This window comes from Chiroxiphia lanceolata, chromosome 10, assembly GCF_009829145.1.
Source record: "Chiroxiphia lanceolata isolate bChiLan1 chromosome 10, bChiLan1.pri, whole genome shotgun sequence".
Taxonomy (NCBI): domain Eukaryota; kingdom Metazoa; phylum Chordata; class Aves; order Passeriformes; family Pipridae; genus Chiroxiphia; species Chiroxiphia lanceolata.
In genome coordinates, this window is record NC_045646.1 from 21,290,345 (window position 1) to 21,299,845 (window position 9,501).

General features: G+C 55.0%; 1 protein-coding gene across 1 annotated transcript; it reads left to right on the forward strand.

Annotated features, from left to right (window-relative positions):
- The first annotated feature begins 85 nt into the window (after positions 1-85).
- On the forward strand, positions 86-8,453 carry CRYGS (crystallin gamma S). Its single transcript, XM_032698170.1, has 3 exons — positions 86-1,669; positions 6,037-6,279; positions 8,140-8,453. Exons 1-3 carry the CDS (start codon positions 1,649-1,651, stop codon positions 8,410-8,412), a joined length of 537 nt encoding a protein of 178 aa, XP_032554061.1. The 5' UTR covers positions 86-1,648; the 3' UTR covers positions 8,413-8,453.
- Positions 8,454-9,501: the final 1,048 nt, after the last annotated feature.

Consider the following 9,501-nt stretch of genomic DNA (forward strand, 5'->3'; position numbering starts at 1 on the left):
GTGTTAGAGAGACACAACACCTTTAATCTTAATGAAATGGGAACCAGTCAGTGAGAGAAAAATCCTGATTTCTTGCCAGCCATGGAGCTGAAGGGTTCAAAGGCTGCCCTGGCTCAGGGTTTTGATACAGACACTGTTGCTGCTTTCCATATTTCTCATAAAGAATATCATCTTGGCTGAGCACCATTCTCCTGTGCTGGTGCGAGCTGTTATAGGAGATGTACTTGTAGCTGAGCACCTAAATAAACTCAGAAAACAGGGAAAGGCATTGCATGGATGAGTGGAAGCAGCAGCTGGTGGTGCCTTTGGAAGAGCTCTCCAAGCTGAGAGCCAGAGGAAGGCACAGTGGTCTGTGTGCACAGCTTCAGAATCCTTCTGAAGGTCTCCAAAGGCTCCTGGGCTGGCAGGTGAGGTGAGTTTATTATATTTATTACATTCACGTGAGGTGAGTTTATAAGATTTAACCAACTTTTAAAGGAGGGATGTGCGAAGAGACCACACCTACTGATAGGACCTGGCTCGTGCTTGAACTGTGATCTTCATAAAACAGCATTTGGGTTCAAAAATGAATAAATTCAAGCGAGAGCAACAGCAGTGGGTGATTGGAGGCACCTAAAATGGGAAGAGGAGCTGCTCTGGGCATGTGTGCCCCGGGCTCTCAGATCTGCCCGCATTGAGCGGAGCTGCTGTTGCGAGAGTGCTTGTCCTGACAGATTTGAAAGAGGGGGCTGCGTGTTTCGGGCGCTGCTGTGCCAAATTCGTGTCCCTTTGTCTCCCTAAGCCTTTGGGCTGGGGCAATGAATAGCTGCAGAGGTGGTTTTTCATAATGCCCTGGCGGGGGGGGGTGGGTGTGGGTCAGCCAGCCAGCCGAGGCCTCCCCGCCCCCGGAGTGTGGCTGCAGGGAAAACGCCTCTGCTCCAGCCTCGGGTGCTGGGGGGAGAGTTTGGAGTTGGATTTGTGGCACCTGCAGAGACAATCAGGAGTTTGGGCAGCATTCTTTACTGTGGGATGTGTGGGATCGCTCGCCACGCATCCTTCTTTCCCTCTGTGTCAGGTGCTGTTGGAGCACCGTGGATCAAGCTGAGGGTGTCCCGGGGAAAGCTGCACAGATGTTTCCACTGAGAGCTTTCAGTCTGTCAGTGCAGGGCTGTGCTTTGCAAGCCTGTGGTGTGTGCCCCGAGCTCGTTTTTGTTATTCCTTAACTGCATCCTTCGCTGCACAGAACATTCCCTGAGAAATAGTGTCCCCTCCTTAGGAATGGGGGGGTGGTCCCTTCGATCCAACGAGGATTCCTTCTGCTTTAACAAGCTGGGGAAGGGAGGGAGCAGCCAAACTGCCCCCCGTGCTCCCGGGCTTGGCAGGGGGCTGCGTGTTTTGAGTGCGTTTGGCAGAGTTTTGGTGTTCTGACTCAGCAAATGGTAACAAAGGGAGGATGGCGAAGCCTTCCTTTATTCCATAATCCTGTTTGCTTTTCTGGAAATCGGCTATAGCCTCAGAATCACTGACTCAATTTTTGGATCCCATTCTCATGACAAAGCGGCTGTCTGGTTTAAAACAAGCCCGTTATAAAAAGGGCACCTCGGCTCCTGGCTGTTTGTAACAGCTCCTGACATTCCTCCGGCACAGGGGAGCTTGGCTGGAACGGAAAATGTCCAGAGCTGGAACCAAGGTAAGTTGATTTGCAGTATATTCATCATTTTGGATGAAAGCTCAGAATTTATCAGGGATAAGCTGTGGAGAAACTTTGTTTTCCTTGCTGTGCTGACAGCTTCCCCCTCTGCCAGTGGGTGGGCAAGAGGAGAAGCCTCAAATCCCTCCTCACGTGGAGGGGAGCCCCTCCCAAGTCTTCTCCCAGGTTTTGGCTGGTTCCTCTGGGTGGGGCTCTGCCAGAGGATGGAGTTGAGTGCAGTGACTGGTGAGGGGACATGTTAAAATGGTTTGAAATCAGCAGGAGCTGATGCCTTGTGAACTGGGGGCAGAGGCGCTGGGCCAGCAGGGAATGCGACGAGCTGGGTTTGCAGAGCGGAGTCTCCTGGAAGGCTTCCTTGGGCGAACCTGACTCCCAACAGCTGCAGCAGCTGCCACATCCCTCTTCCATGGTGGAGCAACAGAAAGAATCCTGAACGACGGCCGTGGCACCAAAGGGAATAGCATTCCCTGTGGGATGTGAACCAGCCTCGGGATTCGGTGGAATCAGCAGGGCTGAATTTAAACCGGACAAGGAGGTAGATCAGGAGGCTCAGCTTCAGCTGGAGTGCTGTGTCGGGTGGGGATCCAGCTCTGGTGCCGTGTTCCTCAGCCTTGAGTTGAGCAGAGCTGGTTGGTGACCTCGTGGCAGGGTTGGGACCAGGCAGGGAGGAGCAGCTGGGACAGGGAAGGAGGGTGAGAGCCTTGGAATGGTCGCCAGTTTCCCCCATGGAATGTCAAACACCTGTTAAGAAGCTGTGGGCAGAGGTTCTAAGTTTTGCTTTTGGGTTGGATTCCTTGTAACCTGTGGAGGCTGGAAGACCCAAGGGGGTGTGGGAGGCACAGTGGGTTTGCAGGAACCGGGCGATGCTGTGGAAGATCTGGATTCGGTCTCGGCTTCTCCTCGTTCCTCTTGGCTCTGCCCTTGGCACAAGGCTTGGCTGTTAGTCTGGAGATCCGAGGAGGGTGTGCTGGTGGCTCTGGGGTCTCAGGGGTACAGTCTTTCTGTCCCTGTGCCTAAAATAAGTGCGGGGGAATTGTAACTGCTCCATCCTGGAGTCTCCTGTCCCTTGGAGAGCCTTGAGCACAGTCTGCCCAAAGCTGTGTCCCCTCCCAGTGTGCCACAGGAATCCATGGATTGTGTGCTGCTGAGGTGCAGCAAGATGCCCAGGAGGAGTTATCTTTTCTCTATTCCGTGCTCTTGTTTAGCACATTCCAGGGAGAAGAAAAGCACAAAGGAGAGAATTAAACACCATTTCTCACAACCTCAGCGAGTGATCTACCCTGGAGAGGGGTCACTGCTGGCACAGAAGGCAGTGGGCACTATTAGATTTGTTTTTAAGAGTTTCCTTCCAACTGAGCTGCTGTTGGGAAGAAATATGTGATAACTGAGGTGAGATGACCTAGGGAGTAAGAGTTTTACTCCCATATGGAAATTCTGCTTTGGCAAATGTGGCACCTGCCAGGTAAGCCCCAAAAGGGAAGGTTTGGGTAGAGAGAGGTTAAATATAAGCAGAGCACCTTGAGGGTTTTACTGAAGGAAGGTGATTTGCCTGGGAGTGAGAGACTGGAACTGAAATCTCTGACTGTGTCATTATTCTACGGGTGAAAACATCAGCCTGCTCCTTTTGTGCCTGAATCCCCGAGGAAAACTGGGATGAGAAGGTCTGAAACGAGTTGAGGGTGTGTGCAGAGGGCTGTGGTGGAGAATGGGTGGGCAGGATTCCCCCTCTCCTTAAGTATTCCCAGAATAAACCAAGGAGCAGCGCTTTGGTTGGTCACGGTCCTGTGGGAAAAGCCTTGATGTGCTCTTGGAAAATGGTCTCCTGGGAACACCAGGGAGCTTTGCCAAGGTCCAGTTTGGCTGCGTTAGCCTGGGTGGGGAAGGAACATCATTAAATCCCGGAATGGTTTGGGTTGGAAGGGATCTTAAATCCCATCCGGTCCCACCCCCTGCCATGGGCAGGGACACCTTCCACTAGCCCACATTGCTCCAAGCCTCATCCAGCCTGGAGAAGGACACTTCCAGGGATCCTTCTGCCTGGAGACCAGACCCATGGTCTTACAGATGTTGGGCAGAGCTCATCGACAATGCTGGACACTCTGCATGGACAAGGGTGGGACTGTGGATCAGAGCTTGGAGAATGAGTTTGGAGAGGGGGAGAACTCCTCAGCCATCCCAGTGGTGGATAATGGCTGAGCTGGGAAGAGATGGATCCCTGCAGGGTTTTACAGGGATGCTGTGGCTTCCTTGACCCCTGACTTCAGGAAGAGGCTGATGCTGAACCTCCGTGAACAGGGCTTTTGGGGTTGCCTCTGGGTCATGCCGGCAGATTTTCCAGATGATGCCTCTGGGGACAAAGATCCAGAAACGGGACCTGGAAAATGGCAGCGGGTTGTGGCCGGGAAGGCCTGGCCGTGGTCAACTGCCCAGGAGTGGCAGTGTGGGAAAACGGGAACTGAGCATTGCAGTGCACACCTGTCACAGCCTTTATTCCCTGCAGGAAAGGTCGTAGTGATTCCCAGCTCTCCGTTGCACGAAGGTGGGAAGAGCTCGCTCAGGAGGGAGAGATCTGGGGACAGGTTGTTTTGTACTCACCAACTGCTTCGTGATGGGAGATCAGTCCTTGAAATTAAGAGGAAAATGTGAGGGAAATAACATTATCCCAAGAAATGTCCACTGACATGAATCCTCTGGCAGGGCCAGTCCGACTCCCCGGATACCTGATCAGGCTGGTGGGACACCCTGACCAAGCAGCTCCAGGAAAACTGTGGCTGACTTAATTCTTAGCACAAAATAAATGATTAAAAATAAAAAGCGAGCGAGTTGTCCCAGTTTTGGGTTGGAACCATGACAATGAATGATGTTTTTGACAGCGAGGCTGTTACCAGTAGCCAAAGCACCATGGGTGAGGTACAACCAGCCAGGAGCAAAAGGAATCTTAATACCCAAGCTGTGGAAAAACCATGGGGAAAATGGATTCTGGGATACTGAATGTTGGGTGTTTAGATCTCTAGAGCATCTGGTGTGCCGAGCAAGCAAGGGATGTGTCAGGATAGATGTGATGGCTCAGGAACCCTCATTGAAAAGAGTGGCTCTTGATGAACAATTGTCAGCTGAGATGATGTAAAAATGGGGCTGGAGAAAGGACTGGTCTGGTCTAGGGCTTGGCAATATTCCATGAAGGGGTTTTTAAGGAAAAAATGGGTCACCTCTCCAGGGCTGGCTGGGTGATGCCTTGGGTGAGAGGAATGGCATTTGCTCACCAGCTCTCGAGATCATTTCCAAACAGGTTGTGATCAAGTCAGGATAAAATGTCCCTAAACAAGGTGCTTTGGGGTCAGCCTGGCTGTAGAGCAGCTCCTGGGAAAGAAATGTGGTGATGGATTGGGAATTTGTCAGCTGTATTATGGGCTTGCAGCAGAACAAGCCAACTGCAAATGCAATCCTTGGTTGTCCAAAGATCTCTGGTACTCCATGTCCATGGAATGCTCCTTTAGTTTCTCTTGGCACGGGCAAAGCTTGTGTGATGTCCAGCTTTTGGCAGTGAGTTTTGAGAAGGGAGGTTGTGGGTTGTTGGAGCAGGAACAAAGAGAAGGGGCTGGAAGGCATGGCCTGGGAGGAAAGGTCTCACTGCTGACACTCGGTGAGCCAGTATAAGGGAAATCATGGAATCATGAAGGCTGGAAAAGCCCTCTAAGGTCACCAAGTCCAGCTGTTAACCCAGCGCTGCCAGAGCCACACTAACCCGTGTCCCCAGAAATGCTGCTTTGTACAGTCTGTTGACTTCTCATGGCTCCCTTGGCCAGAATTTAGTAACTCCTGATCTAGAGGAGGTGGGAGGGAATTATTTTTATAGAGTTTTGCTGGAAACAGGGCAGGAATTTCACCAAAGGAGCATTGGGTTGGATTTTTCACAGAGACAGTGCTCAGCCATTGGAATGGGCTGCCCAGGGAGGGGGTGGAGTCACCATCCCTGGCAGTGTTGAAGGTGAGACTGGATGTGGCATCAGTGCCATGGGCTGGGAACCACTGTGGTGGTGGATCAAGGGTTGGACTTGATGAGCCCAGAGTTTTTTTCCAACCCATCTTCTGTGATTCCAACCCATTCTGTGATTCTGTGACTGGGACAGAATGAGGGGCTGGGAAAGGCAAGACCTCGGTGGCAGCCGGAGGCGCTGGGGCCAGGCTGGTGGACTGACCGCAGTTGGTCCTGCTCAGGGGTTGACCCTGATGATTTTTGACATCTTGAGGGCTCCGTTTTCAGACGTTTCGTGCCACAACGAGGCTGGAATAGGGACGTGCTGGGATGAGGAACCTCCCCTCTTCCCTTCCTCCGCTTGTTTCAGGTCACCTTCTATGAAGACAAGAACTTCCTCGGCCGCTACTACGAGTGTGACAGCGACTGCCCCGACTTCCACACCTACCTGAGCCGCTGCAACTCAATCCGTGTGGATGGAGGCACCTGGGTGGCCTACGAGAGGCCCAACTACGCGGGGAACATGTACGTGCTGACACACGGCGAGTACCCCGACTACCACCACTGGATGGGCCTCAACGACCGCCTGGGCTCCTGCAAGTACATCCAGATCGTGAGTGTCGCCTCTGCCCGACGGCTGGGGGGATTTATTTATCAGGGATGGGTGGCCCCCATCTTCCTGGGGACCCGTGGAGAGGGTGGCTGTTGGGGGGGATTTGTTCTTGCAGTCCTGCTCTGGGAATGGCAAAATGTTTGGCGAGGGGAGAAGGTAAATCTTTCCCGCTCTGGACTGCAGATCCCTTTGAGTGGGGGTGGGTTTCCATAGGAACATCAGCCTGGTTTCATCTGCATGTTCCTTTAGGGACTTCGGTGTCCGGGAGGTCGCTCCAAGGTTTGCCTTTTCCCTGGTGTGCTGCCAACTGATCCAACTGATGGTGGGCACAAGGCCTGTTTGCAGGAGCATTTTTTTTGAGGGCCAGTTTGTTCTTCTCTGGCAAACCAAGGCTCCTTTCTGATACAGGGAACTGGCTTTCAGTGTCATCAAACCCCTCTGGGCATGGAGAGACAAGCCCCAGGAGTAACCCTGGAGTGCCCAGAAGTGGGAGGGATGCCTGGAGCCCTCTTGGGCATGCTTGGAGCAACCTGGTATCTCCTGGTTTTAGGAGTGTGTCTCCCAGCTGCAGCACAGGAGCTGTGCTCATCCCCTCCAAAATGATGATGGGGAGAAAGGAGCAGAGGGAATGATCCTTCTGGATAACCTCAGGGGAGAAGCACACTTTAGAACTGGGAATGTGGATGGAGTGTTGGTTGGTGCTGCTGCTGAGGTTTTGCCAGCAGTGGGACAGACACTGGTGATCCATGTGCAGCTGGCTTGGAGCACAGCCACCAATTCCCACTGCACGGAGCAGGTCTCACAGCTGAGAAGGGGTTTTCCTTTTCTGTCTGGGGGTCTAACACCTCTCTGAGCCTGTTCTGGGTTTGAGCCGAGTCTAAATCCCTTTGCAGAGGGCAGGGAGAGTTTCCAGCCCCTTCGGAGCACTGATCTGGCATAAGAGGTGGAGCCAACACACGTGGGAGATGTAACACAGCTTCCCCCAGCAGGATGAAATGTGGGAGCCTTATCCTGCACATCCACCTGGTACCTGGCTTTCCCTCCTGCCCTGGGGGAGACCCTGAGACCCCGCAGAGCGAGGAGGGAGCGGGCTGGGACGGCCGGGGAGGTGGGGGAAGGGGTGTCCAGGCAGATGCAGATTAAAAGCTGCCGCGGTGCCTTGGGGCGGAGCAGCGCTTCCAGTCCCGGCGGGAAACACCCGCCCTGCTGCCCGACGGCCCCGCTGGGCTCAGCAGCTCGTTAAACTGCTCGCTGCTGGAGGAGCCGGGCATGGAGGGGGGGTCTGTCTCTCCAGACGCTCACAGGGGGTGGCTGAAGGGCTCAAGCCTGCCCGGGATAGCGATCCTGGCACTGCTGACCTGGCCTTATCCCTGTCCCTGCCTGCAGCCTCCTCCCCGCAGAGCCAGGGCTGGGATGGGCTTTGAGCTGGAGCTGCTCTGCTCTGGCTTGGTGCTTCTGTACCCTCTGTGCACGTCACCATTTACCCCCCTGCCTCCCCCCGGCGCTTTTGGGGTCTGATGCGAGCTGTTCAGCCCTGACCTGGTGTGCTGGGGGGTGGTTTGGACCTGACTGTGTTTGAGTCTGACTGTGCCCCAGCTCTGCTCCCACGTGCTGGTGACTGTCAGAGCCAGGACACAGGGATACCTCTCTCCCACACTTGGTCATCAGGTTGCCCAGAGAAGCCGTGGCTGCCCCATCCCTGGAAGTGTCCAAGGCCAGGCTGGACAGGGCTTGGAGTAACCTGGGCTAGTGGAAGGTGTCCCTGCCCATGGCAGGGGATGGAACTCGATGATCTTTAAGTCCCTTCCAACCCAAACAAAGCATTCCACGATTCCACGACTTTCTCTCCCTTTTTTCCAGCCGAGCGGAGGCCGGGGCCACATCCAGGTGTTCGAGAAGGGCGATTTCGGGGGGCAGATGTTCGAAGCCACCGAAGACTGCCCCTCTGTCATGGAGGAGTGGCACATGCGTGAGGTGCACGCCTGCAGGGTGCTGGAGGGCGTCTGGGTTTTCTACGAGCACCCCAACTACCGGGGCCGGCAGTACCTGCTGCCCAAGGGGGAGTACCGCAAGCCCGTGGAGTGGGGAGCGGCCAGTCCCGCCGTCCAGTCCTTCCGCAGCATCACCGAGTGAGCCGAGCCCGTGGGCTGGGCTGCCACAACCCCCCAATAAACAACTGAGTCGCTCAGCTCCTCCTTGTCCTGCTCATTCCCGGGATCTGCGCCGCGGGTCTTCCTGCCTTTGGGGGGCCGGGGTGGAGCTGAGCCCGCTCCAAGCAAAGCAACCCCCGCCAGCCCCGAGTGCCACTGTCTCTGCTGCCATCCCCTTCCTCCATGCCCCTAATCCCCTCCGTCCCACTGCTCCTCTCGAGGGAAAAACCATCTCAAAGCTGGAGCTTGTGCCCCAGCATTTGTCCCAGTGCTCCACCGGACTGGCCCACACATCCCCAGTTTTCAGGGCTGGCTGTGGGTGGCTCGGTCTGTTGTGTCTCTGGGGAGTCCCTGCCGGCTCTGCTGCTGCTCCACTCTGTCTTGGGAGAAGGGATGAAGTTTTAATCCATACCCTGTGCCCCCCTGGAGACCCTGAGTAGGCAGCAGATGTCCTGTTACTGGAGGAGTGTGTCCCTCTCGTGATGCACGGGGCCACGGGACTGGGAAAACATGGGGATGGGAGCAGGGATCCCAGATGGAGCAGGAGGGGAACAGCCATAATCCCCATGGGAAATGCTGCAGACCCGGCAGCCCTGTCAGGCAAAGGGTGTCCCTTGTAGGTGGGAGCTGAGGGGTCCCCCTGCTTAAACTGGGGCTGAGCACTGCATGAAGGCAGGCAGCTGGAAGCAGGAGAGGGGCTGGATGTAGGATAGAGGCAGGGAGTGCCTCTGAGAGCTGCCTGGGATGGGAGGTGGCTGCTGGATGATCTTGAAGGGCAGGGAGAGCTCCTCGGGCACCTGAGACGTGCAGGAAGCAGAGGGGACTGTTGAGCCTCCAGTTTGCCAACAGGAGCATCACATTTTTCCCAGTGCTGCTGGATGTCAGGCTGGTCCCATGCACAGTCTCCCGTGCAGGAATAACGGATGTCTGGGCACTCTCCCCTGGAGATCTGCAGCCTGTTTGCACATGGAGCCCAGGGGCCTTGGGATAATGCCGCTGGATGTGGAAGCAGAGCCCTTCCAGCCGCGCTCCGGAGTCTCTTCCCAGTGATGTATGAGGTTATTACGGAGCA

Bases quoted from the DNA above. Each gene is read 5' to 3' on its own strand.
- CRYGS (XM_032698170.1), top strand. From the start codon at position 1,649: ATGTCCAGAGCTGGAACCAAG. The intron at 1,670-6,036 runs GTAAGTTGATTT...CGCTTGTTTCAG, and splicing joins TGTCCAGAGCTGGAACCAAG to GTCACCTTCTATGAAGACAA. The intron at 6,280-8,139 runs GTGAGTGTCGCC...CCTTTTTTCCAG, and splicing joins CCTGCAAGTACATCCAGATC to CCGAGCGGAGGCCGGGGCCA.